Source organism: Manis javanica, chromosome 15 (genome assembly GCF_040802235.1).
Source record: "Manis javanica isolate MJ-LG chromosome 15, MJ_LKY, whole genome shotgun sequence".
Taxonomy (NCBI): domain Eukaryota; kingdom Metazoa; phylum Chordata; class Mammalia; order Pholidota; family Manidae; genus Manis; species Manis javanica.
Window position 1 is genome coordinate 43,780,779 of NC_133170.1, and position 27,006 is coordinate 43,807,784.

General features: G+C 50.4%; 2 protein-coding genes across 2 annotated transcripts; both read left to right on the forward strand.

Moving 5' to 3' along the window:
* Nucleotides 1-15,198: 15,198 nt before the first annotated feature.
* On the forward strand, nucleotides 15,199-18,026 carry LOC140846387 (uncharacterized). Its single transcript, XM_073222402.1, has 5 exons — nucleotides 15,199-15,336; nucleotides 16,071-16,261; nucleotides 16,844-16,933; nucleotides 17,257-17,423; nucleotides 17,566-18,026. Exons 1-5 carry the CDS (start codon nucleotides 15,199-15,201, stop codon nucleotides 18,024-18,026), a joined length of 1,047 nt encoding a protein of 348 aa, XP_073078503.1.
* A 575-nt stretch (nucleotides 18,027-18,601) lies between these two features.
* LOC140846557 (ral-GDS-related protein-like) lies at nucleotides 18,602-24,140 on the forward strand. The gene is made up of 10 exons (XM_073223424.1): nucleotides 18,602-18,827; nucleotides 19,576-19,791; nucleotides 20,129-20,232; nucleotides 20,718-20,787; nucleotides 21,546-21,611; nucleotides 21,948-22,028; nucleotides 22,561-22,605; nucleotides 22,909-23,033; nucleotides 23,141-23,244; nucleotides 23,611-24,140. Exons 1-9 carry the CDS (start codon nucleotides 18,654-18,656, stop codon nucleotides 23,223-23,225), a joined length of 966 nt encoding a protein of 321 aa, XP_073079525.1. The 5' UTR covers nucleotides 18,602-18,653; the 3' UTR covers nucleotides 23,226-23,244; nucleotides 23,611-24,140.
* The last annotated feature ends 2,866 nt before the right edge of the window (nucleotides 24,141-27,006 follow it).

Sequence of the window (27,006 nt, forward strand, 5' to 3'; positions counted from 1 at the left end):
GTAGAGGCTGAGTTCCCACGCCCTGCAAATTCAAGCGGACACTGGATGCCAAGTCATCTTGGGAGCAGGTGAAGGATCTGCCCTATGCTTGAGCAGTTCAATGAGCGGTAACGACTGCTCAGCAGCTGCCATTTACCATTACTATCACTTTAATAAATTCCTTCCCTTCCTGCACTTGTGCAGCTGCTGAGAATTCTTTCTGCTCAGTCAAGAGCCCTCCCCTGTCCAGGGGGATTTCACCTAGTGCTCAGGGAGACCTCCCCGGACAGCTGCCTGACAACAGTTACATGCGTGCGTACACGTCAAAACTGACAGCTGCGTGCTAAGTGTGTGCATTTATTTTATGCGCCCCTGTAAACTGCTTCTGCCACCTCCAGGGAGGCAGACAAGCTGCAGACCCGACCTAATTAATACCAGGTCCGGCACACGGTCTGCCCTCCGCCAGTCCGAGTGGGTCAAAGGCAGGATGAAGGCGGCGGGCTCGGGCTTTCCGCTGGGGCCTAGGCCCGCCCTCCGGACCCCACCTGCCGGAGCTGCCCCCACAGCCTCGGGATCCGGCCCTGCGTCCGCGGGCGCGCGGTCTGCGCCCGACCTCCGCCCTGCGCCTCCGCAGGCCCTGCCCGCGGCGCCGCGCGCCAGGCGCTCCTCTGGAAGCGAGTCCCGGGGGACCGCGCACACCCGGCGCCCCGCCTCGGCCTGAGGGCCGCCCGGGGCGTCCTCTCCAGGCCGGAGGGGCTGTTGGCCGAGGCCGCCGCAGTCACAGGCCCGCTTGCAGCGTCTTCCACCGCGGGCCTCACTCCTCAGAGGTACGCGCGGCCTCGCGGACTCAGGCGGCGCTTCCACAGCGCCGACGCAGGTCCTCCCGGGGGCTCGGTGCGCAGCAGCCAGTATGGCTGCTACGTTGCTTCCCTGTCCGCCGAGTAGGCTCACAAGGCGGTGGGGCCGTAGGGACCCCTGGGAGGAGAACAGCCCGCACCCCGTCTGAGGAGGCTGCGGGCGGCCGCGCCCCTGGGAAGACAACAGCCCGCACCCCGTCTGAGGAGGCTGCCGGGGGTCGCGCCCCTGGGAGGAGAACAGCCCGCACCCCGTCTGAGGAGGCTGCGGGCGGCCGCGCCCCTTGGAAGACAACAGCCCGCACCCCGTCTGAGGAGGCTGCCGGGGGTCGCGCCCCTGGGAAGACAGCAGCCCGCACCCCGTCTGAGGAGGCTGCCGGCGGCCGCGTCCCTGGGATTACAGCCCGCACCCCGTCTGAGGAGGCTGCCGGCGGCCGCGTCCCTGGGAGAACAGCCCGCACCCGGTCTGAGGAGGCTGCCGGGGGTCGCGCCCCTGGGAGGAGAACAGCCCGCACCCCGTCTGAGGAGGCTGCCGGGGGTCGCGCCCCTGGGAGGAGGAGAACAGCCCGCACCCCGTCTGAGGAGGCTGCCGGGGGTCGCGCCCCTGGGAGGAGAACAGCCCGCACCCCGTCTGAGGAGGCTGCCGGGGGTCGCGCCCCTGGGAGGAGAACAGCCCGCACCCCGTCTGAGGAGGCTGCCGGCGGCCGCGTCCCTGGGAGAACAGCCCGCACCCGGTCTGAGGAGGCTGCCGGGGGTCGCGCCCCTGGGAGGAGAACAGCCCGCACCCCGTCTGAGGAGGCTGCCGGCGGCCGCGCCTCTGGGAGAACAGCCCGCATCCCGCACCGTTTATTCCTTGAGAGATTATTAATTTGGTTCTAAATATTTAGGCCCACAAGTTGTTTTCCGAAATAGATTTTTCTTATAGATGTCACAATTGCAAGTTTCCTAAGTCTTTTTCATTAATGGCATTCCATAGATTATAAACGCATCTATTAATTAATAATATAAGTCCATTGAGTAAAATACATTGGATACAGTTTTGCCTCTAACTGTAGGTCAGTTACGTTTAAGTGTTGAACAACTTTGTATGTTATTGGCCCACCGTATGAGTAGTTAAAACACAACTGCATACTTAGGAAAAGAGATACTTTGGTTAGAGAACTTATCTAAAGACAGTTTCATTTATGTAGTTGAGTGTTCTGATTTCAAAGCAAAATCAACTTTGTGAAATTTATCTAATATTTTAATTATTATTCAACCTGCTGATCATCTTTGACCAAACATTGTTTAAGAGCTGTTCAAGAAACTTAATCTAAGGTAATATATATAATAGCTAGAAATTTAAAATAGCTTAAAAATTCATTTTCAGAAGACTTATTTAAAAAATTATGACAAATGTACAGAATAGAAAAATGTGCCAATACTTTATTTTGTCGTTTATGTATTGACATAGAAAATTATTTATGAAATAATCTGAAGACTGTTACAAAATTTTTTATAGAGCTATACGTTTTAAAAGTGATACAATCAAATCAACAAGGCTCCAGTACTTGCCATGATAGCAAAGAAATAAAAAGAGTATTATCAAATGAAAAAGAAAAAAGAAAGCATTATTTTGGCAGCTTATAGGTAATTATTGAGTTTTTTACATAATTGATTGTCTCTGGGTATAATATAAAGAAGAGTAGGAGTTAAATGGGTAATAATTTGAAATGAATTAGTTTTAAACTTTGAGTAATAATTGTTACTGGAGCAATCACCAACGAGAATAAAATAACAGTGGATTAGTGACAACAGAAGTAAAATAAGTAAGTCACAGGGATAAAAAGTACAGAATAGAGAATTTAGTCAATAACATTATAATAACTTTGTATGGTGACAGTAACTGTACTTATCCTGGTGAGCATTTCATAATGCATTTAATTGCAGAATCACTATGTTGTATGCCTGACAACAACATAATATTGAAGGTCAACTGTCCTTCAATTTAAAAAAAGAAGAAAAAATATCTTTGCCACACACACAGAACAGAGTGACGGCAGTGCCTCTAGCCGGGAGCCTGCCTGGATCCACACCGTGGTGCAGGGGCCGCGGGCCTTTTCATCCTGGAGCCCATGTCCTCCCAGCGCCTCGCTGTTCTCTTCATCTAGCCAGGAGGGAAGGGAGCACTAGCCAAAGGGCCACCACTTCTTAAAACCTGGTCCCACAAGTGCAATATCCACGTTCCTTCAAAGGATCCTCATGTCCAAAGGTAACCTAGATACCCTTGGCCTGGGGAACTTGGTCCAGAGAGTGGGCAAGGCTCCCAGCGCTTCCCAGTGATGATGCTGTGTGACAGATGTCAGTCACAGCGTTCACAGGGGAGCGTCCATTGTCCCCACCACTCTCCAGTCCTCTTTGTATGACATTCAGGGAAACATACTATTATTTCATTGGACATCTGGCCATGTTTTGTGCATTTACCTCTTTTTTTCTGAATTATCATTCTCCTGCTACACCTTTCTTAAAAGGGGACTTACACTATTTTCGTTTTCCAATGTTCTTTTTATTGAAGGCAATATGGAAATCCAGATAAATTAAGCAGCTTGGTGCTTATTTAGTTAGTAACAATCCCATAACTAGAACCCATACACCAGCAATCCCATAACTAGAATCAGATACAACTCGGTTGTGTATGGATGTTTGACTGCAGAGGGGTCGGCATCCTGTGTTATTTATTCAAGGGTCAACTGTACTTAATAGCAGATCTACAATGTATTGGAGAATAATAATAATAATAATGGTTCCTTTGGCAATTTGTCTTTGAAAGAAAAAATACTTTTAGTATCCCTGGGGCAACTACCTACAACTGCAGGGCCCTACAGAGTGAAAATTGTGAAGGAGTAGCTTACTTCAAAATACATATTCTTTGAATTATACATAATAAGGCTGTGGTGTAATGCAATAATACAAAATAGGTTTTCTTGTTTGGGTTCCTGGGAAGCAGCCTATATGATGGGGGTTAATATGCACACAGTTAATTAGGTGTTCTTGTAAACACCTCTGGAAGGGACAGGCAGGAAGCAGTATTGGCAATGGGGAGAATTATGGCTGCAGCCCATACATATGAAGCCTCAGCTGCCCTTGCTGGGATTCTGTGGCTGCTGTGGCCCTGCAGAGCTCTCTCACACTGGTTGAGTGGGCTGGGTGTTCGCACCCTGTCAGTCACCCAGTGGGTGCTGGCCATTCCCGGGAGGAACACCAGGGTGGGCAAGGGACTTTTCTACCCCTGTATGTGAAGTAGGCTAATGTGGGGGCTGCCCAGGCAGCAGGTGTGCGTCATTCCTGAGCTGAGATCCGGGTGATGCATCACATTTTCACTACAAAGTTTATGGGACAGTTTAGTTTCCCAGGGAAAGGGGACAGGAGGGGCAACCCAGATGGTTTTCTCTCAATCTTGAGATTGTTGATCCATTTATTCCACAGCCCAAACTCAAACAAGGCTCATTTTGGATAGACATAATAAAAAAAATTCTTCTGTTGAGAAGTCAATCATGTAATTATCCATTTCTGTTTCTTTGCACATTATTTCATTTCATAAAGGGCACGAGGAATAGTTTAATTTGGTCTCATTTTTTGAAACTTAATACACCTTTTTGGTGTACTCTGTCGATGCACAAATTAATAGCTGGAGTAATATTTTGGCCGCTAGAAGAAAGATGCTTTAGAATAGCTCATTGTTCATTTGTGTCCCTTAGACTTGAGTCTCTAAGAGGAAAACAATGCGGAATAGTACATATCATTCAACAAAGATTTATTATGTTTCTTTTGCAGTTGAACCTAATTTATTGATCTTCGTGGTTTGCTCTATATTTTTTAAATAGTCAAGTTATTGTTTTAAGCACAGTAAATGCAGTTGCTGTAAAGATTTATCAGTCTGTCATAGTGTTAACTGTACTTGTATGTGCAAGAAAATAGTCAAGTATTTATAATTGCCATTTAAAAGATTTGTAATATATTGTTTATATTTAGCACTATGGAACAGCCATAATGTATTCTATAAATCAAAGTTAGATAATTAATGTAACAGGTAATTAAAATTAATAACCATGAGGTGTTATTATTCAGTGTTGGCAAATCAAAGATTTAATATAAAACCATAGTGGTCTGTCTTTTCTAAATTCTTTTTTCCTAGTCTTAGAAAATAAAATTTGAATTATCTTCAGGTGTATGGCTTGCCCATTGAAATTTGCTGAAAAAACATTTCATTCCGTAGCACTGCTACTGTGAGATGGAACACTGTGTGTGTGTGTGTGTGTGTGTGTGTGTGTGTGTGTGTATGCAGTTGACATTTGATCTCTTTTAAAGTGAATAGCAGATCCGTTTTCAGAAATTCAGGGAGTGGTTGGATTTTATCATAACAGTTATGAGGAACATCCATGTGATTAACATATGAAAAAAACAACTGTGTGGAATATGGAGAACAGATTAAAGAAAGGGGGGAAATTACTACCAGGGTCAGGTCATGAGGACATTGCAACATTTAATTCCAGAGGATGGAGTGAGAAGAGTGGAATTGGGGTGAAGTATGTGGATCCAATAGTCAGTCAGCCATAAAGCAAGATTAAAAGGGAAGCGGAGTTGGAGGGAAAGAATATTATTTTAGTTCTCATCAGGAACAATTCGGGAAGTGAATTATTTTTTTGTTTGCGAATTTTTTTTTCTCCTTTAAGATCCTAAGAAATGGAAAGGTCACTCATCACTTACCCAAAACTTATTTCTAGGTCCTGCTCTAAAACTAGCTTATGTCCTTATGGCAGATCCTTGCTGCTTTTCAATGTATCACCTTAAAAATACCCAAAATACTCTTCCAGTTTCCTGCCCAACCACATTATGAAGAGGCCCAAGGAAATGGTGTCTATGAACAATATACAGGTTTCCCCGCTACCGGGAAGTACAGCATCACTGTAAAATCTTTCATAAGCCAAAACAGCATAAAGTGAAGGAGCAATTACCATTCATTCATATGGAAAATTTTATGAATATTACCAGACCCCAAAAATAACCTCTGTTGGGCTTTTCTGGTACCTTTGGACACATTTTGCTAACTGATGCAAAAAAGAAGTTGAGATAAAGCGCATGATGCTCCGCAGACACAGCTCAAAGTCCTGGCAGCTTGATGCTGAGACACTGAGCCGAGTTCCTGGGAAGGAGCTGGCGGGCGCTCTCCAGGCTTGCGGCACATGCTGCCTCTGCAGCAGCTCAGTGCACAACAAACACTGAATGCTATTTTCACTTTTCGCTGTTTTGTAAATGCAAAAGTCATCTTAGGATTTCTTTCGGTTAGCAAAAACAGGTACTAACGTAGGTCTTTTGTGAAAATGAAGTGGCATGCCAAAACTGTCAAAAAGCAGGGGTACCTGTATATACCAAGTATAAAAATACAGATGGTTGCCATTTCTAGGACAGTAGAGCATTTATTAAAATAAGTAGGAATTTAAATTATATTCTGAAACCTTCCAAGGAGTACAGATTCCACAAGCTTAAGAATCCAATTGTAATCTTCCTCAGAAAACAGAATGTTCCTCATCGTGGCTCTCCCCTCTCCAGAGCTTTCCTCAGTGAAAAAGTGGTCACAGCTGATCAGCACTTTTGTTACAAGCACGTGTTGTGAAAATTGGTGATGACCAAGAGAAGATAAATATGGATACAAAGATTTGACAGACACCCATAGACTATGCATGACTAAATATGTTAAATATTGACCCAGCAGAAATGCAGCTACATTATAGACATATGAAATTACTAAATGTATATTCATCTTGATAACTCAGTATATGTCTATTTATATAGATTTAACTACAAGTGCATTTAAAATTGAGTTAAAAAAATAGAGTGGATTATGGTTGGTTGAAGACATTTGTATCACACTTATTCTTTCAAAAGCTAATTAGATTCTGTATGTTTTAACATATGTACCTTGTGATTTGACAAAAGATTGTGAAAAAAATATAACAGGCATTGAATTTGGATGGCTGGGATTGGGAATTTTTTATATTTTAACATTAAAGATGGTATAGAAAAATCTATGAAACCAAAATCAAGCAGTGATTTCTCACTGGCACATATTGTTAACAAAAGGCTTGATTTATAATTAGACATAGTTCACTGCAGTCTTGAAGTTAATACAGCCTATCAATACTTTATAGTATGATTCTATATTTATGTTTCAATAAAAAAGTCAATGGTATAGCTGAATAGGAAGTTTTAAATAAGATTTTAAACTGTTTTTTTTACCTCTCTTTGGAGAATTACTAGACTAATACAGCTTGAACGGCTGATAATACTCTCAGAATGTGATTAATAGAAAAAGAAGTAGGAGACTACCCAACTAGTATTTGAGTCTGGGACACAGAGAGCAAAGAATTCAGAGAAGGCAGAAGTCACTGTCATTTTCTTACACATGGTATTCTGAAGACAAAAACACAAACCTTTAAAGCAAATTCATAAACAAGGTGAATCTCAGAAAATAAGCCTCCAAGTACACATAATATTCAGAATATATTTAATATTTTAGAAAATTTTCTGGAAAAAAAGTAGAATGGCAGAGGAGAATCTGTTTCCTTAAAGGAAAAACAATAATATGATTAACTTAAGTTTTACTTTATTTTAATTGAACCATGGATTCCTTTGGAGTATATACTCATTTTTCAGAATGGGGATAGAGGAAATTTTCAGATGGAGGAAACTTATGATGGTATAAATGATTGCACAGGTACACATTTAACTCAGTTTGGTAATGTAACTGTGAAAACTCTTCTTTGAAGAGATTTAACTTTGAAGACACTGTTGTAAGGTTTTCAATAAAATCTCAAAAACTCTGGAACTCAAGAATGAATGAGACAATGTATCTGAAGATATTAGCTATATATATGCTGGTTAATGTGTATACAAGAAACAAGATGAAAACTATTGTTAACAATTGCTTTCTTTGGGAAAAGATGCTGTCTTTTTTCTAACCTACTCATAAGTTTACTCAGCCTAAGACTCCCCTAATTTACAATTCTTCATGGGCAAGGTTGGCAGAACAACTGGCTTAATGCTGTGCTCTACTGGTCACGGGTGTTCCCTGCCCTTTACGCAATTCATTTTCCCAAGTCTGACTCTTGTTATTTTAACAGTCAGCCCCAGTCTCTGCCTCTGTATCTCTCAAACTATACGCCAAAGAATTTGATCCAGCCTTTCTTCTGTATTATGGTGAAAGTTCTTCAAATCAAGGGTCACGTATTTCTCCCTGCTAGATTTCCCCGGGAATCTTTTAAACCATTTTTGTATAGCAGGTATTTAAGGAAAATGAATTAATTCCCCGCCCCGCCACCGCCCCCCTCCAGTCCCTCATTCTGACTTTGATTCCTGGAGACAATGTTCACAGCTTTCTTTCATTTTTCTAATCTCCTTATGTCAAGAATATAACGTGACCCCACCATGGTCTCTAATTCTGGCTTTAAGTGACTTTCTTCTTCAAATGTGACCTGACTTAATTTTAGTGTGTTTTAGGGCTCTTTCCTCAGCTAAATAATGTTCTGATCTGACACTCACCCCACCCCCACATCTCTGACTTGTTTCTCCAAGTCTGAGATGCTGGCTACTTTATGTGTAAAAGCCCTTTGCAACTACGTAGGTATCAATGAATTTGCAACTTTGAATTTGTCATCAAAAGATTTTAAAACCCCTGTAGGCAAGTCAAGTAACAATCATCACCTTCATCCCCACCGCCACCACGGTCATCTTCGTCCCAACCTCCAGCTACCATTTCTTTAACTCCAGCCTGAGCCAGTGGCTCATGTTACTGGTTTCCCGCTTGTTCTCAGTTCTCATCTTCCCTGAGGAAAGAATTCAGTCCAGAGACCAAGTAGTGAGTGGAATCAGCCAGGAGTTTAATAAGAAAAATGAAAGTACGCCTGGAAAGTGGTCCAAGCGCCCAACTCCCGAGGGTCTGAGTGCCCCGCATGGGTCTAGATGCGGGAATTTTATAGGGCTGTAACGTCTGCTCTCTAGGAGGCTCCACCCCTGACTCTCCAAGACTCTGCCCAGGGCTCGCGACCGTTTAACGGCTGCGTCCGAGGCTCCTTGGCAGTAAGTGGGCGGCTGCGCACGCGCCGCCGTTGGAGTTCTGAGGTCATGCGCATGCCCAATGTGGATGTTTTGTCCTCAAGGGCCGAGCGCCCAAAAGGAAGGTCATATCGTGGTCAATGTCCCGCCGCCCGTACCTTCATCTGCGCATGTCTGGCTAGTGTGGGCGAAGGGGCAGGATGCTCTGAGCACCCCGGGCTGTTTGTGTGGGTGGCTTCCATTTCCATATGCTCTTGGCTCGTATCTGTCTGCCAAATGGAACCCTATGGTAGACATTGTAAACACAATCACTATTTCTCATGAATCTTCAAAGTACACAAATAGAGAATATACAAGTCTCAGCATGTAAGTGGCAGATCCAAGGTCACATAAACTTATCTAGGACTCAGAGCCACATGAGTCTTAAAACCTATGCTTGTTGGTTCTATTTTATCATGATGCTTAAATTCAGAACATAAGGAAAAGGGTATTTAGTCCTTCTACCTTTCTGGTCTACATTATGTCTGCCCTCGACAGTCTTAGAATACATGATAAGACAGAGAGGGGGAGGGAGAGAAGAGAGAGAGAGAGAGAGACAGAGAGAGAGAGAGAGAGAGAGAGAGAGAGAGAGAGAGAGAGAGAGAGAGAGAGAGAGAGAGAGAGAGAGAGAGAGAGAGAGAGAGAGAGAGAGAGAGAGAGAGAGAAGAGAGAGAGAGAGAGAGAGAGAGAGAGAGAGAGAGAGAGAGAGAGAGAGAGAGAGGAAGGAAGCAAAGGGAACAGAAGGGAAGACAATGAAAACAAGGAAGGGAAAAGTAGGGAAGGGGGGAAAAAAGGGAAAGAAAGAGAAGGGGGAGGGAAGGGAACGGATGGGAAGGGAAATGAGTCATAAACTTTTATCTTCCTGGCTTCTCGAAACATTGAAACAACTGGCATGCCAAGATCAACAAGTGGGAGAGGCAAAGAAACAGCTAGGTGAGCCTTCCGCTCTGGCAAGCACTTTGCATGACTCCATAGAAGCTCTAACGATTTCTGCCTCACGGGTATATTTTCCAATTTTGACAATATGATTGATGTACACCCGACCTACTTAGGTATGCATGTTTATGACACATAATCTCAGTGAAATCACAGAGAACTTTGCCATTTATTCCGGCTCATGAAACACAAAGGTGTATATACATCCTTTCTTCTGCCTTGACTCCAGTGATCTTTTCTCCTGGGCTTTATCTTTGGGTTCAGTGAAAGAAACTCATTCCTGTTTGATTTTCCCGGCATTTTTTTTTTTTAATGTTTATTAAACTGAAAGGTATCCAATGTTATACTGAAAACAAAATTCATTCAAGAAACGGTAACAAGTGTGCAGCAACAAAAAGACAACTCAGAATTAGTATATAAAAAAAATTGTGGATGAAGCAATGCAGTGTGAAAATTAACTCTTGCAAGCTAGAATCAATTTGGTACATTGAAACTAAAACCTTTGTCAACTTGTTATTTTTGTAACCAGGACATAAGAAAGCAAATTTATGGCAGGTGATCATCAAATTGGCCGTCCGGCCCCCGCCGCATCCCCACTCCGTCGCCTGCCGCCCCCTTCCACCGCTGACCTCCACTCCCTCCGGCCGCTGAGGCCGCCAATCTCCCTGCAGAATTACTCCCCTTCTCCTCCCCTGCCCACCCCTCCCCCCAAGGTATTCCCGAAGCCCTCATCAGTCCCAGGAACCATATTCCATTAATCAAACTTTTGGACAGGGTTGGGTTTTTCCCCTTCGCTTTCCTAACTTGGTGTCTTCCATGCTTTAATTCTTTCTGCCCTGCCAGCACCTTCAGTGGCTTCTAAAATGAGGCTTGCTTTCAAGAGTGACAGTAAATTCTGAATCAGGGATCCCGAGCTCATGAGAATGACGGCTCTCCGCCTGAGTCCCGTCCACCTGTCCACCCTCTGCCACAGCCTTTCCCTTTCCTCATGCTGCCACTGATGGCCCTCCTGCAGGTTCCCACCCATCCCAACTCGGGGGCAAAGAACACCGACCTTGGAATTTTCATCTTCCACATTCAGGGTGCACACATCAACAAAACATATCTGCATCAAATTAGGAGGGTGCATTTAGAAAACACTAGACAAAAAAAAAAAAAGAGAAAAGAGAAAACTCTAGAGAAAACACCATAATTTCTCTTTCTAGGAGATGACAGCACCTACCTTATAGGGTTCTTGTGAAGACTGATTGAAATAGTGCATGTAAAGCTTTTAGCAAAGTGCCTGTACACAGTAAGTACTCAATGAATGTTACTAATTTGATTATCATTAGGCAGGAAGGATCTTAGCATGACTATAGTTCATAAATGAGATTACCTAACTGCAAGAGAGAGGATCAAAATACAATATTCACATTTTTTGAGAAAACTGAGAAGAGAAGTGGCCTGTCCAAGAAACACAAGCTCAAAGGTAGAACTTGTATTGGCACTTGATTCCCCTGGCTCTCAGTTTAGAGCACTTTCTACACTTGTGTCTCAAAAGGTGGTATTCCTTTTTTTTAAACTATTGAAGATACAGAAGATTTTAAGTGGTACATGGATAAATATTTCTGTGTTTAATAGGTGCATTTTTTATTGATCATTAGGAAAAACATACTAGAACATCAAAATTGTGATGGACAATATTGCTTAGGGTGATGGTAATTGTCAAATGTATTTAAATGTTAAGTGCATTTTAAACCATTGTTTAAACATTGGTTATGCGGCCGCAGGCATGTGTGCAAGGTAGATTTGTACAGCCCCAAAGGACAGTAAGATCACGAGAGGAAAGTGGTAAGATACAAAATGATTCCTCCCAAGGAAAGTAAAGAATTGCTGTATGGGTATAAATATCCTATTATTGATCAATAATATTAAGTAAATAATAGTATGAGAGGCACTCGAACATAGTAAAAACTGTGAAGTGCTATGCAAAGCACTTGACATTTGGGAAACAGAGCCTGATATATTTGCCCCCCTGAGGGGGGATCCCACTTTAGTGCACCTTACAGGCAGCGAGGTGACACCCTGATGATTTCAGCGGTGTGAGGTCATAGAGGCTGGTAACCAGGCAACCACCACTGCCCCCTCCCCTCAGTCGGCTCCCTGGCCTTCCCTCCCCTAGCTTTTACCTCACTGCTCATCCTGCCCCTCCATTGATCTGTCCCCAGGTGATGTATAAGTACGCTGGTCCCTGCACAGACCTTAGTGAGCTTGCTTGTGCAAGGAAATCCCAGTATCACCATCCATTAGTCTGTCCTGGGCTCTAGGACATCTATACCCATACACCAATTCTTTCCTTTGAGAGTGGTGAGGCCACACAAAGGTTTACATCAGAGTGGGACGCAACCCCTTTGTGCTGCAGGCTGGGGACACTTTGGGAGTCCAGGGAAGGATGGCCAGGGCAGGGCAGAAATGGAGGTCACGCTGACAATGGTGGTGATGGGGGCCATCACCCTCACCTGCTTGGTGGGACTCCTGGGACACATCACTTGACTTTTCTACCATTTCCCAGGGAACAAGGAATGGTTACTTGTCTTCTTGCTATTGGGCTGTAGCAGGCCTTTATATAGTGTAAGTACATGTCCTTTGTTGAAGGTATGATTTGCAAGTATTTGCCCCCAAGTCCATGTGTGGCTTGACTTTTCTTTTCTTTAACAACATGACTCATGAGGGAAATGGAAGTGAAATGTAGGTGGAAAACATAATGAGATCCTGCACATTAGAATGGCTAAAATAAAAAATGTGAGTGAGAGAAGACATGAAGGTGGTATCAGAGTCCAAGGGTATTGTGTGGAGAGGGGGCAGCATAGTGGGATCCATACACAGCCCGCTGCATACACAGCCCGCTGCACAGGGCAATAGGCACTTGGCAACAGCATCAGCTGAAAGGTTCCCAGCAGGAAGGGCCAGCTCTGGTACTCACAGCCCAGAATGACCCGAAGGACTGGCGGGGCCATGGGCCATGGCCAGGAAAGGCTGACTCCTAGGATCTGTAGCCTCACCTGTTTACTAAACAGAAACGTCAGTAAGGCCCAAGTTGCCTTTGTGTTTTTCTTGTAGATTTCTGAAAGTGGTAACAAGTGTAGCAGCAGCAGCAGCAGCAGCAGGGGAAACAGGAATAAGTGAATTTGTACTAGAAGAAAAGGGGAATCCAATCTTTGTTGAAAACTGAACACTAACATTCACTGGAAAGTGAACCCAAGTAGTCCCAGAAACTTTGTAAGCACTAACAGGGGTGGCGGGGTGGTGGGGTGGGGGTGGGGGGCAGTTTCTAATTGTTCTTCAGGTTTTCTGAGTCTGAGGGTCAGAGATAATGCTGAAAGCTCATTTGTTTCAAGCCCAAGCATCCAGTCCCCAGGGACTGAGGAGAAGCAGAAAAGAAAAACAAAAAGCTAGTGAATCCGTGCAGGAATGTCTGCTTGGCCCCTTGCAAGCTGCTACTTTATGTGTCTGCACCCCAGCCTCTCCCACGATTTCCCCTCCAAAAGCCCTAACCGCTTGTGTGTCAGGAGGACGGTAGTTTTTTAAGGCAGGAGCTTTTCACTCCCTCATTTGCCAGCAAGTCAGTAAACTGTTCTTTCCCACCCCAAAACCTTGTCATTGTGTTTTGTGATTTGCCTTCAGGGAGGACCCAGTTTAGGTATCAGGAGTAGCACCCCCCAATCCGCCCCCCGACTGAGTGCCCTCAGTGTCGCTCCTTCAGCGCCAGAGGCCACGGGGCCCAGTTGCCCTGGAAGAATGCAGAGCTCCTGCCTTCCTCCTTGCTAGCCACAGGGGACTGTACTGGCAAGGAATTCATGCTGTGTGGCAGGTCAAGCACAAGCCTCTAGGACTCCCTCTAAAGTGTGTATTGAAAGCAGTAATGCATTCCAGGAGAGGTTACAGAAACCGGTGTCACCGCCAGGGATTTGAAAGATGTAGGGGTGGTGATTTCCACATACTCTTATAGAAGTCACTCATTTGGCCTACTCAGAAAACAGGTGAATCTTGGAGATGACAGTGCATGATTGTCAATGTAATCACAGTGTCTCAAATTGCAGTTACTGCTGCACATGGGGCTTCATCACTTGACCCCCAAGAACTAGTGTGTAACTATTGATCAGGAAAATGCTCTTTGTTCTCTTCCTGTTAGGAAAGACCAGCAGAGCAGTTAGCTTTCAGCCAGCAAGGAGACAAACTATCTCAGAGGTATATCAAATTTCCAAACTTAGGTTCTAATTTAGTCAGAAGGAATCTTCATCTCTTTTTCTCTTCCAGAAGATGTCACACTGGCCCATCCCATTGATGGTATTATGCGTATTAGACCCAGTGATCAGGAAGTACAACTTGTCTAAGCATATTGATAGCACAGTCACGTGTCAGAAGGTGGGAAATAAATCCAACAAAAATTCAGGGGCCTTTTGCCTTAGAGAAGTTTCTAGAAGTCTATCGTGTGGACCTGCCAAGCTCTCACTTCCAAGGTGATGAATAAGAGGCTGTATCTGGTCTCCGCTTCCCCCTACTCACAAAGAAAGAAAGAGCACAGCAGCCTGGTGGACCACCTCGGATTTCAGAGGCAGCATAGACTTCATTTCCAGTGTGCTACTCTGACTCATTCACTGATTGGTCTGAAAAGCACCTAGTTTGAGAGCAGCCTGGACCTTTGGAAGGTGGATGCCAGTAGATGACACCACCTGGATCTCCTCTCATTGCCACCCCTTCAAGGTGCACAACTGAAACTGGCGTAGAGGGGAAGTGACTTGCCCAAGATCACAAGGCCCGGACCTGGGTCTGACTTGCGTGGTGTTCCACGCTCCATGCCAAGCAGCCCCAACAGCTGGAGGTGTCGTCCATATATCGTGAGGATGTCCCCAGGGAGGAATGTCTGACATTACCCTGCCTGTGCAGGTTGGGACGTTGGGCAGCTCCTGGGAGGTACCGTGGCTTCAGCAGGACAGAGAAGTGGTGAGACAAAGAGGCCTGAGCTCAGCTCTTGTTTCCTCAGAGCTGGGACCCTGGTGACATTGCCAAAGAGCGAGGGGAGGGCTCTGGTGTAGATTTGTGTAGTCATGCATGGCAAGGGCCAGGAAGGTGGGCAGTCAGCAGCCCAGAGGGGCATGTGGGTGTGTCTGAGTGCAGGGAGGGGCCCAGGAAATGGAACCTTCAGGAAGTGATGTCTCTGATGACACGCCCAGTAGAACCTGAATTGTGATCCGGTGCCCATTTACTGGTCACAGACCCCAGTCCTGCTCACTTGACCGGAGGCGCTCGACAGAGCAACATGCGGTCTTGTTGTGCAGAGCATTCTGAAGGTGTGGGAGTCAGGGAAGCCAAGAGGAGCAGTCTTTCTGCTCGCTGCGGGCGCTGGCTCAGCACCCACCTCCAACGCTTCTGTCCGTGTTTCCCGAGGAGCCCCGAGGTAACACAGGGCAGCCCAGAGCAGGCCACTCCAGGGCCAGGCCCCAAGTGTGACCCATCCCGGGCTGACCTTCCCACCGGCCCCTTCCGTGTGTGTGTGGTGGGTGTGGGGCATGGGTGGGATGGAAGTCTGGGGAGGAGGGTGGCCATTCCTGGGTGGCAGCATGTTGTGAGGTGGTGGCCCCCCGGCGGGGTAGTCAGTGTCACAGCTCTGGTCTCATCATTCAGGATGTGGAGGTGAGTGTAGGGACCAGGCACTTCCACCCACATTGTTAATCCTGAGCCTGGGGGGTGTCCTCTCCTTCCCTCACGGAGTGGATTTCTATTGCAGATGGCCCTGTGTGCCTGATGTCGGGGGCAGGATTTGAGGCCCACATCTCCCCCTGAGGGGAGGTCCAGGCAGCCCCGGGTGGCCCCTCCCAAGCTACTGGGCGCTGGCTTTTCAGAGCTCCACCCTGGGGAGCGTGTTGGAGCTGGTGGATGGATTCCCCTACTCCATCTCCCAGGACCTTGTTCAAAACCTGGCAACCTGCCAGGGCCCTCCCAGGGCTTCCCCATGAGAGTGTCCCAGGACAGTCCCATTCCAGAAGGCCTAGAATCTCATTCCCTGGGGCACCCCTTCCCTCTTCTTGATCACACCCCAGGGGTCTGGGGACTCTCAGGTGAGTTGCAAACCTCCCTTGTCTTGGAGGTTCCTGGGTTCCCCACTGACTATATCCCTGCTGACCCCCTCAGCGTGAACATGAGTCAACTGTCAATGGGAGTGAGGTTCCCAAGCGCACGGCTCCCCGGACGGGTGAGAGGAGGAAGTGGAGGAGGTGCACCTCCCGAGTGGATCCAGCTATAAACATCAGCCGGAGCACTCCTGAGTTCACACTCCCTCCCGAGGACGCTGACCAGCCGACCACGGGCCAGCGGCCCCCCCGGTGAGCCTCCACCCCACCTCCTCGGCACAGTCAGGCCTCTGCCCACAGCCCGCTGTGTGTCTTGAGTGTCTCCACACGTGTCTGAGCTGCCACATGCTCCTCTGACAGGCAGGGTGGCTGGTGATCAGCCTGTTAGGTTGCCCATGGGGATTACGAGAGGAGTCTTAGATGGGCTCCCCTGGTCCTGGGCAGTGCAGAAAGGACTCCCGGCCAAGCTGGGCCACTTTTGGTGCTATTACTCTTTTGTACTCGATGAAAAGCCTTTGGCCTTACCTATCAGGCACTTCAATTTGGAAAAGCACATGGAAAGAAGCCTTGGGAACGGGGAGGTGGGGGCTCGCAATTCCCTGTGGCTGGTCCTGGTCCTTGTCCTCACCGTGGCCAGATGAAGGACCCCTGGGGGCAGCAGAGGGGTACCTGGCAAGGTTCTGTTAGGACTTCCTTCAGCAACAATAGGTATGAAGCACTCACTTTGTGCAGGCCCTTTGGGGACACTTAGCATAACTGAGTGAAGGAAGCAGACAGAATACTGGGACCCTGTCCCATGTGGAGTCGGGCAGTCACTTCAGGCATCATCCGCAGGTCACGGCCGGAGAGCGTCACGGGCGATGCCCTCATGGCCTCCTCATGTAACAGGGGGCATGACAAGAGGCCTGAGGAGGATCTGAAAATGTGAGCATTCACTGGGTCCAGAGGGGGCACGGTCCATCTGCTCAGAAACGGCGGAGGAGGAGTTTGGGGCTTGGGGCAGGGGAGCTCAGCAGAACCCAGCAGGTCACCGATCTTTGGATTGCCACAGGAGAGCTGATGACAGGGGATGTCCTATTTGGGAGGATGGGAAAGGATGGGATCCCAGGACAGACACACAGGGTCTGTAAGGTGAAGGGCAGGTGCCTGGACAGGCAGGGGAACGCACAGTGGCCACGCCCGCAAAACGGTGGGCTGGGAGGGCAGTGTGGCTGGAAAGACCAGGCTTCTCACTCTTCTACCCCCAGGCCCAAGCCCCACCCCGGTATCCGACGGGCTAGGCGCCATGCCTGGGAGCCAGCTCATGTGCCCAGCGTCCTCCATGGCATCCAGCCTTCATCCATCCCAGAGGGCCGAGTCCTCCACCACTTGGTCCAGGAGGAGCACCTGGGGCCCACGGTGGCTGAGCTGGAAGGTGAGGGGCTGCAGCCAGGGGACCGTCTAGGGGTGGGCTTTCCAGACTGGGGTTCCCTTCAAGGCAGTGAGGGCTTTTCTGTCATCGTAAGGTGTGGGGAATCAGCCCCGGGGTGACCGTATGTCCCTGTGTCCTGCTCCAGAACCACGGCAGATGCAGCTGGCTCCAGAGGCACAGGGAGGGCCGGATTCATCACTAGAGCCTGTTGAGGATCCCTGTGAGACCCCTGTGCTGGAGCTACGGCCGGTGTCACCTGCTTCAGGCCCTGCAGAGCCGCAGAATATCCCAGCAGTGGCCTCAGCCCTGGTGCCAGGCCCTGAGCTCGAGCCCCATGAGCCGTCAGGCACGGTACCTGGAGTACTTCCCAGAATGGCACTGATCCTGGCCGAGCCAGAGCCATGTCCAGAGTCCATCAGCCCCTGTGGTGTGAACACCTGGGATATCCCCAGGAGTGGTCTCATGCCCCGAGCTGGAGTCCGATGTGCCATCAGAATGCAGCAGGTCAGCGATCTTTGGATTCCCATGGGCAGGCTGATGACTGGGGACATCCTATTTGGGAGATTGGGAAAGGATGGGGTCCCAGGAGAGACACACAGTGTCTGAAGGGGAAGGAGCAGTTGCTTCGACAGGCAGGGGAATGCCCAGTGGCCAGTCCTACAGAAGGTTGGGCTGGGAAGGCAGTGGAGCTGGAAAGACCAGGCTTCTAACACTTCCACACACAGGCCTACCCCCAGTCCCGGGATGCGACTGGCTGGGTGCCATACCTGGGAGCCCAAGCATGTGCCCAGCGTCCTCCATGGCAGCCAGCTTTCATCCATCCCAGAGGGCCGAGTCCTTCACCACTTGGTCCAGGAGGAGCACGTGGGGCCCACGGTGGCAGAGATGGAAGGTGAGGGCCTGCAGCCAGGGAACCATCTAGGGTGGGCTTTCCAGACTGGGGTTCCCTTCAAGGCAGTGAGGGATTTCTGTCATTGTAAGGCATGGTGAATCAGCCCCGGGGTGACCATGTCCCTGTGTCCTGCTCCAGAACCACGGCAGATGCAGATGGCTCCAGAGGCACAGGGAGGGCCGGATTCATCGCTAGAGCCTGTTGAGGATCCCCGTGAGACCCCTGTGCTGGAGCTACGGCCGGTGTCACCTGCTTCAGGCCCTGCAGAGCCGGAGGATGTCCCAGCTGTGGCCGCAACCCCGGTGCCAGGCCCTGAGCTGCAGCCCCATGAGCCCTCAGGCATGGTGCCCGGACCACTTGATGGAATGGCACCAGGCCTGGCAGAGCCCGAGGCAGTACTGGAGCCCACCAGCCCCTGTGCCGTGAACACCTGGGATGTGCCGAGGGAGGAGGAGCCGACCATCCTGGCGTTTCCCCCTCGCCTGGTGGCCGAGCAGCTGACCCTGATGTGTGCGGTGAGCAGAGCGGGCTCTCTGGGTCAGGCGTGGGCCTTCCCTGTGTCACGGGCTGCCTCAGACCTGCTATGGACTCATGTGATCTGGGCCCAAGTCCCCACAGCTTCCCCACGGACTCACCCCGTGTCATGAGAGACTCTCCTCACCCACAAGCCTTCAGTGACCATACAGGGACAGTATGGCTAGCACTTAGGGATACTTGCAGACCAATGAGGAGGAATGGAGGGAAGGTGGGCAGGGCCTGGCTGGGATGGGAGGGGCAGGAAATGGGAGGCATGCTCTGGGAGGTGCCGCCAGGGCCTTAGGTCCTTAGGCCATTGGCCTGGCAGGCCTCCACAGACTCTCCACTTCAGAGGCCCCTGCCATGGACCTGACTGCATGGGAGACACAGACACCAAGAAAGGCCCTGGGTGGAATTGTTTTGGGGAAAACTGCACCTGAGTGGGCAGCTGGATCTACGGGGTTGCAGAATGGAAGGCAGATGCCCCAGGATGGGCAGGGTGAGCTGCCTTGTGTGGCAGGGAGGAGGTGTGTGAGGGTGTCTGCGAGCAAAGCCCCTCTGTTCCTCGCCACTGTGGCGTCCTGTGTATCTGGTCCTGGGAGCCTCAGTGGATGGGGTCCGAAGGCCAGTTGGCCACAAGGCCTACAGCACATCCTCAGCTGCGTGGGCTCCAGCTCTGACCAGAAACTCTGCCTGGGCATATGGGCACCAGGGGCACAGCAGGATGACACCCCTTGTCATCCCCAGGTGCTGTTCACCGAGGTGGCATATGCTGAATGCCAGGCCTACTTTTGGCACCAGTCACAGATGGGAGGCCTTGAGCTCCTGGCCCCCACCATCCATCGCATCATCAGGCAATGCGGTGACACGGCTAATTTGGTCACCTCTTCCTGCCTCGGTGCCCCGAGCATGACATCCCGGGACAGGGCCCGAGTGGTGAAGTTCTGGATCCAGGTGGCCAAGGTATGTCATTGGACAGCCAATGGGGTCCATCCTGGCATCTTGGGAACTGCTCCCCTCCTTTGCCAGCCATCATGATGGATGGCTGCCATCTGACCCAGCACAGTCCCTGGGTCCCTCGAGCCAGGGGTGTGCAGACCTGCACTTGTAGGCCTCAGCGGTGGGACAACCGTACCTGGCCCCTTTCTTGAGTTGAGCTACAGTCTTCCACCCAGGATGGCTGCTCTCCTGGTACCAGGTGTGCTGGACTCCCTGGGTGTCTGTCTCCTTAAGGAAAGGAGTACATGGGGTGACAGAGCAGAGAGGCAGGCCCCTCTCTCAGCTCTGTCTTCCCTCCCAGGAGTGTCTGGCCCTCAAAAATTTCGCGTCCCTTCGTGCCATTCTCTTGGCCCTGCAGAGCCCAGCTGTACGTCGTCTGGAGAGCACCTGGCGACATGTTCCCTGGTGGGTTGTCCTGTCCCCAGGACTAGGGCACCTAAGAGGATAAGGTCACCCCTAGGTTTGGTAGTTTCCGTCAGTCGGCTGGGACTTCCCGGGAGGCAGCAGAGCCTAGGGACAGGGATCGTGGGCTCTCGGATTCCCCTGTGGGGTTAGGCCAGGGGTTCTCCTGGAAGAATCGGTTTCCTGCAATGTCAGGTGTGGGTTGAAACCAATTGGAGATTTTGAGCATGTGCTCTTCAGCAGGAGGTCTCTGCCCCAAGGACAGTGACCTGGCCCAAAGCAGATTTGCCCCCATGAGGACTGGGAATGGAGGCCCAGGGTGGAAACATGCAGCCCCCTCCGCAGGCCACGGATTCCCCAGGGCTCAGGGCTGTGGTGGAAAGCCTCATGCAGGCTTGTGGATCTCCTGGGTGCCCCAGGAAAAGGGTCTGCCCCCAACTCTCCACCTACTGGCCATGTGTCTCCCTCTTCCTCTCCCCTCCCCTTAGGAAGAGCTCCAGGATATATAAAAACCTTAAAAAGAGGGACAAGGGCATTAACAGGAAGTGGCTCCTCGAGGTAAATGGAGGCTAGAGGTCTGGAAGGGAGGGGGTCCTTGGGGCAAGTCCTCTGTTGTGCTGTGGCCCATACTTGGGGCAGACTCGAGGTGTGTGTGGGGTGAGAGGGGGTAGCTGATGGGGAAAGTAGGGTCCAGCAGGACCCCGAGGGTCCTGCTTGTCTCCCTCCCTTGCTCCACTTGACTGGGGACCTGACAACCAGTGAGGACCAGAGGATGGTACCCCAGTCAGGGCTGGGGCTGGCATGTGGTCAGCAGCACGGGTAGGGCCTATGGCTGAGCAATGTCGGCCTCTCCCCTGGGTCCCCTGAGCTGGTCACTGCCCCACTGAAGCCTTGGGCATCTCATCTGGTCATCAAGGATTGTCACCTTGGGGTGTGGGCCTCCCAGGTGAGCAGGGTCCAGGGAGCACAAAATGGGCTTCAGCTTTGTGCCCATCCCACCTGTTCGTGTGAGGGGAGCTCTGGTGAGAGCCAGGTGACAGACAGTAAGTCCTCAGGGCACCCTGGGAGGCAGAGGGATCTCCCCTGGCACTCTGTAGGTGACGAAACCCCTTAGGGCGTCCAGCCATGGCCCACAGACACCTGTGAGTATTAGTGAGTGCTTGAGCTGGGATCGCCCTAGGCTGAGAGCCTGTTGGAGGTGGGGACAGCATAGGTACTAGGAGACTCAGAGGGCAATGCATCCATCAAGCAAGGTCTGGTGGTGGGAGGCCATGTGGGAGGGAAGCATGAGCACTTGAGTGTCCTGGACCTTGCAGGAGGCGAAGTCCATCGCGACGAAACTGCTGTGGGCCACCAGGGGATCCCAGGGTAGGAAGCAGCAGGTGAGAGTGGCGTGGCGCGGGTCCTGGGTGGTGGGGGCGACCTTGTACCTGCTCCTGGTGCCAGCAGCCCTGAGCTGCCAGCACTGGGGTGACCAGGAGGAGGGCGAGAGCAGCTGGGTACAGGGGGAAGTTGGAGGACAGGTGCAGGGACCACAGGTCCTGGGATTGGCCACAAGCCAGCCCTGGGAGGGACCAGGAGAGCAGCGCAGGGCGAAGGGAGGGGAGGGAGGCAGCACAAGGGTGGTCCAAGGGAGCTGGGGGCTGCAGGTGTGGGGTTCAGGGGAGGCTCTGTGGGTGCCCGTGAGGCAGGTGGGTACTCATCACCTCCACACCCAGGTGGCACAGGGCATGGTCCCCTTCCTCGGACTGTTCTTGGATGACCTGCTCGTAGACAAACTCCCGGAACATAATGAGGATGTGAGTGAGCCCAGAGGGGCATGGGTGGTGGGGGGGTGGGGCAGGATGGTGAGCTTTAGAGAGGAGAGAGGCCCCAGTGAGCCCGGAGCTCGCAGCACCCGGCCAGCCCTCTCCTGAGAGTCTCCCATCCATCTCACGAGCTGGGCTGCTTGGAGAGGACTGCCAGAAGGATCCCCCTAAGCCCTGGTCCTGTCCCTGGGCAGGTGGGGCTGAGGGCTACAGGGGGCAGCATCTGAGCAGGACTGGCCTCCTGCTCAGGCGCTGCCCTAGCGAGGGGATGTTGCTCCTTCAGGGCAGGAAGCACATCATGGGGCTGGCAGTGCCTTCCCGCCTGAGGCCTCAGCTCCCTAGTCCAGTCCCCGTTCTTGGTAACCCCGATGCTGGGGTAGGTCTGGGTGCTATTTCTGGGCAGGCCTGCCCCTTGGAGGGCCCTGGCAGTCCTCCAACTTGAGAAAGAGTGGGGACATTCTGGCCCTGTTCTGGGCCCAGGGGACTGCTACTGATGCACTTTGTTTGCCTTCCTGCCTTCCAGGGTGACAAGACGAGCAAGAGAGTGTTGAGTGTAGTACCACATAAGGTGAGAAATGGAGTCAAGATCCCTGGGCAGGACCCCGTCTGGCCCATTCCCTGGGTCTAACGTGTCTTGACAGAGTTAAGATATGCAGAGCTGGGGGCACTGAAGGCTTTGTCAAGTGGGGGATGGGGTGGCATCAAGGCCGCCTTCCTGGAGGAGGAGCTGGAGACCCAACAGTAGGAACAGGCAGGGCTGGTAGGCATTGGAGGGAAGGTGGTTTCCTTTGTGAGCAAAGATCCAGGACCATCCCACTGCCCCACTCCTCACTCCCCTCCTTGTCTGCATCCTGCCCTTCCTCTGCCCCAGGTCACTCTCGTCCTGGGTGAGATCTTGATGCACAAGCGCATGGCCGCGCTGTACTACCTGGAGCCCGATGAGCACTTTTTCAAGTCCTTTTTCCAGGCCGTGGAGCCCATGGATGAAGAGGAGAGGTGAGGCTGCCAGGAGGCGGGTGTGGGCTCCAGCTGCCAGCAGGCTCTTGGAGAAGGGCCCCAGACGTGTGGCTCCAGAGGCTCACAGGTGGCCCTCTGTCCTGCAGCTACAGCCTGTCCTGCCAGCTGGAGCCCCCACGCCAGAGGGCTGGCAGAAAGGGACTGTTTTTCTTCAGGTCCCACAAGAGTTAAACTTACTGGCCAGGGCCAGGTGAGTTTCTGGCTTGGTGCCATTGGCAAGGGGTGGGCTGTTCCCCAGTCTGCGGGAAGCTTTGGGCTCTGTTGGGTGTGGGGGAGTCCTAAAGACAGGTGGGGCTGGCATCCCAGCTCCACTGCCAGTCCAGACCTCTCAGAGTGAAGGTTGATTCCCCTCCACCTCTGGGACCCAGTTTCCTTCTCTGTGAGTAGGCGATGCTCATGAGCCTTTCCGTGACAGGGAACCCATGGGTGCTGCTGATGGCCAGACCCTTCTGTACAGGGCCAGGAACACAGAGGGCAGAGGGGATGGGGTGGAAGCAGGATAATGGGGGGAACCCGGGATAACCTGCCTCTTCTGTTCACCTGTGTGGCCCTGCAGCTGCTGTCATCGGGCCCGCAACACTGCTGCTGCCCTGGCTACGTGCAGAGGAGAGCTTCTGCTTCAGGCAGGCAGCACCTGGCACCCCAAGACCCTAGTCTGCTTCCTGCTCCTCTTGCTCTACCTGCTCATCCCAGACCCTCTGCCGGGGCAGGTGCTCTGGTACCTCCTCTGTTGACAGACTCGGGCAGCTCTCCAGCATCCCGCTGCATCCTCAAGGACCTGTACAAAGCTGCGGCCAACCTGGCTACCTTTGTGCTGTGTCGCCCCCTCTACTCGTGTCCCGCTGCACAGAGAGGCAAGGTGCCCCACCATGCGTTGGATGTCACCATTCGTGCATGTGTCCTCCTCCGTGTTTGATGCCATGTGCTGCCTGGGTGCCATCAGCCACTGTGTTGTAGCCATAGGGTTCCAGGGAGAGGTGGGGCCGTCTTCACCAGGCCCAGCCTATCCTGGGATGGACACAGACACGGCACAGTGCTGCCTGGAACCACTGCCTCCTGTGTGCCCAGTGGAGGCTTCTGAGGATTCGGGTGGCTGGCAGCCATAGGTTCTCATGGTATGCTTGCTCCCAAGGGAGCCCTCTATGCAACTTCCTCCCCTCATCCCTGAGGAATAGCCTCCCAGGTATTAAAGATGGTGTGAGAGGTGACATAGAGACCTCCTCCTGAAAGCACGTATTTTATGAAAATATAAGTAAAAGAACTTATCCTGAAAGAGTACCAGGAAAGAAGACTGCCCCAGACTGCGTACACCTGGAGAAAAGGGCAGATCTCATGGAAATGGAAACCAAAGCTGTGACGTGGCAGACCCAAGGCTTTCCTCCACCACAGCTCATCAGAGGGAGGAAGGGACACAGACCGGGGAGGGAGTGTAGGCCTGGGACTGCTGAACACCTAGCCCTGGAGACCTGTTCAGGGAGCACGAACCTACATTGCATGGTGCCCTGGTGATTAGTGGGGTTGGAAAGCTAAGACAGGCCCAATACCTGGAGAGATGGAGATTCCAGATACTTGTGGGAAACGGATTCATATCTGGCTAATCTGGGCGGGCAGTCTGAAAGACCTCCGAAAAGCAAGAGGGCTGCTAAAGGGGCAAGGATTCCACAGAGCTTACTGCTCAGGAAAAAGGACGGGTAGACAAAATTGTCTGGGTGCACTCTGCCCAGCAGGTTGGGAATTTAAACAATCTTCAGGCGCTCCTTCCCACTGGCTGGCTCCACAACTCCACAGCCCCCCATTGCGATATGCAGTCAGTGTCTTCCTCCCGGCTAGCCTGCACCTGGCTCGAAAACCGGCAGCCCCTGCCCTGGCGTCAGGCCAGCCAGAGGTAAGCCCCTGCCTACAGCAGCTACAATCACAAAGCACAGAGGCTTACACCTGTGTGTTCGGCCAGCGGTTCTGGCAGGTGAGACAGGCATGTCAACCAGGAAACAGGAAACAGCCCTTTCCTCCCCCCAGGCACCAGCACCACTCCCCTTTGACGCCCGACATCACTCCAGGGGCTGAGCAGCCCCACAGAGTAGAGCTTCTGGGCACTAGAAGGCACCACATACAAATATGAAATGTCAAAGGAACCTGGTACAAAGCCAAATCTCAACACCAGAGAAAGGATCGAGTGAGACTGAATTAATAAATTTTCCTCAAAGTGATTTCAAAATGAAAATGATAAACATACTCATGAAGGTACAGAAAAATATTCAAGAACTCAGGAATGATTTTTGGGACAGAGACCCAATTGTTGAAGAGCACAACAGAGGTTTTAAGGTTAGATACGGCGGAGGATGTGAAAAAGGAAATGGAAATTAGGGAAGAGGAATACAAAGAAGCTGGGGAACAGAGAGAAAAAAGGCCCTCAAGGAATGAAAGAATACAGAGGGAAATGTGTGGCCCAATCCAAACGGAACAATATTCGTATTATAGGGGTATAAGAGAAAGGAGAGAGAAAAAGGGATAGAAAATGTCTTTGAGGAAGTAATTGCTGTAAACTTCCCCAGTCTGGGGAAGAAGATAGTCTCTCAGGCCTTGGTAGCGCACAGATCTCCCAACACAAGGGACCCAAGGAGGACAACACCAAGACACATAATTAAAGTGGCAAACATCAAAGATAACAACAGACTAAAAGCAGCCAGAGAGAGAAATTAGATCACATGCAAAGGAAAACCCTTCGGCTATCATCAGACTTCTCAGCAGAAACCTTAGAGGCCAGAAGGGAGTGGTATGATATATTTAATTCAATGAAGCAACAGGGCCTTGAACCAAGAATACTTTATCTGGCAAGATTATCATTTAAATTTGAAGGAGGGATTAAAAAATTTCCAGATAAGCAAAAGCTGAGAGCATTTACCTCCCACAAACCATCTCTACAGGCAGAGACTGGCTTGCTGCATGCAGACTCGCTCTGAATGAACAGGATGTTAGTGACTGATCTGACACCGTGAAAATAAAGTTGGGTATAATCCTTTCACCCCAAGAACATTTTACTGTCACTTCTTTGGTCACAGTGAATCCATAGTGAACTTGCCCAGGGATGAAACCCATTGGCAAGACAAGAATCTTCTTAACTTCCTGGGTTTTAAAATACAATCTTAGCTTTAAGATGGAATCTTTCTTGTCTTTACTATGCTGTGTTTATGGCTGGGCTAGCTTGCTAAATGAACTGTCCAGTCTGCAAATTACTTGATTAGGGGATGGAAATGGAAAAACAGCATATAGGTAAAGTTAAAAAAATAAGCTGGGCCTTTTAGCAGGCTAAGTGAATCTTACAATGACATGATTTCATTAACGCAATAAAGACAAGGGTGTGCTGAGTGACTTTCCTTTATCTGGGGAATATTCAAACATTCCAGGCCAGTTACTCCTGGCTTCTTGAACTTTAACTGATCTCACTGAAGAATGCCTATATTCTAAGTTTGCTATTTTTACCCTAGAGAAGGGACAAGCAGAACGTGCAAAAGAGCCCTGTGCACCTTATTAAGAAGTGCAGACTCTATTTCATAGGCAATACAGGGACAGAAAATGATTTTGAGCAGGGAAATACCATGATCACTTTGTTTATAGGTAGGTCATCTAGCGGTAGTGAGGGGAAAGAATTTAAGTGGGTAGTACTGAAGGATGAGAGATCAAGTAGGAGGCCACTGCACAGCTTAGGTGAGAGGCGGTGAGGGCTTGGAAGCCCAGTGTGGTGGTGAGAACTGAGAGGAGACAGACGTGAGAAAGAGCAAAGTCAGCGGAGCATGGGCCTGACTTGCTGTGTGCAAGATGGAAGGGGAAGGCGTCTCCCGGGTTTCTTCCTGGGATGGCTGGGGTCAGTTAACGATACTGGTAAACAAGTTGTGGGCACAGGAAGATAACGGACTAAGTTTGCAAGATTTTAGGTTTGGGATACTTGTGGGTA

Bases quoted from the DNA above. Each gene is read 5' to 3' on its own strand.
- LOC140846387 (XM_073222402.1), top strand. From the start codon at position 15,199: ATGCGGTCTTGTTGTGCAGAGCATTCTGAAGGTGTGGGAGTCAGGGAA. The intron at 15,337-16,070 runs GTAACACAGGGC...TGACCCCCTCAG, and splicing joins GTTTCCCGAGGAGCCCCGAG to CGTGAACATGAGTCAACTGT. The intron at 16,262-16,843 runs GTGAGCCTCCAC...CATCATCCGCAG, and splicing joins ACGGGCCAGCGGCCCCCCCG to GTCACGGCCGGAGAGCGTCA.
- LOC140846557 (XM_073223424.1), top strand. From the start codon at position 18,654: ATGGTGCCCGGACCACTTGATGGAATGGCACCAGGCCTGGCAGAGCCC. The intron at 22,029-22,560 runs GTGAGTGAGCCC...CCTGCCTTCCAG, and splicing joins TCCCGGAACATAATGAGGAT to GGTGACAAGACGAGCAAGAG. The intron at 22,606-22,908 runs GTGAGAAATGGA...CCTCTGCCCCAG, and splicing joins TGAGTGTAGTACCACATAAG to GTCACTCTCGTCCTGGGTGA.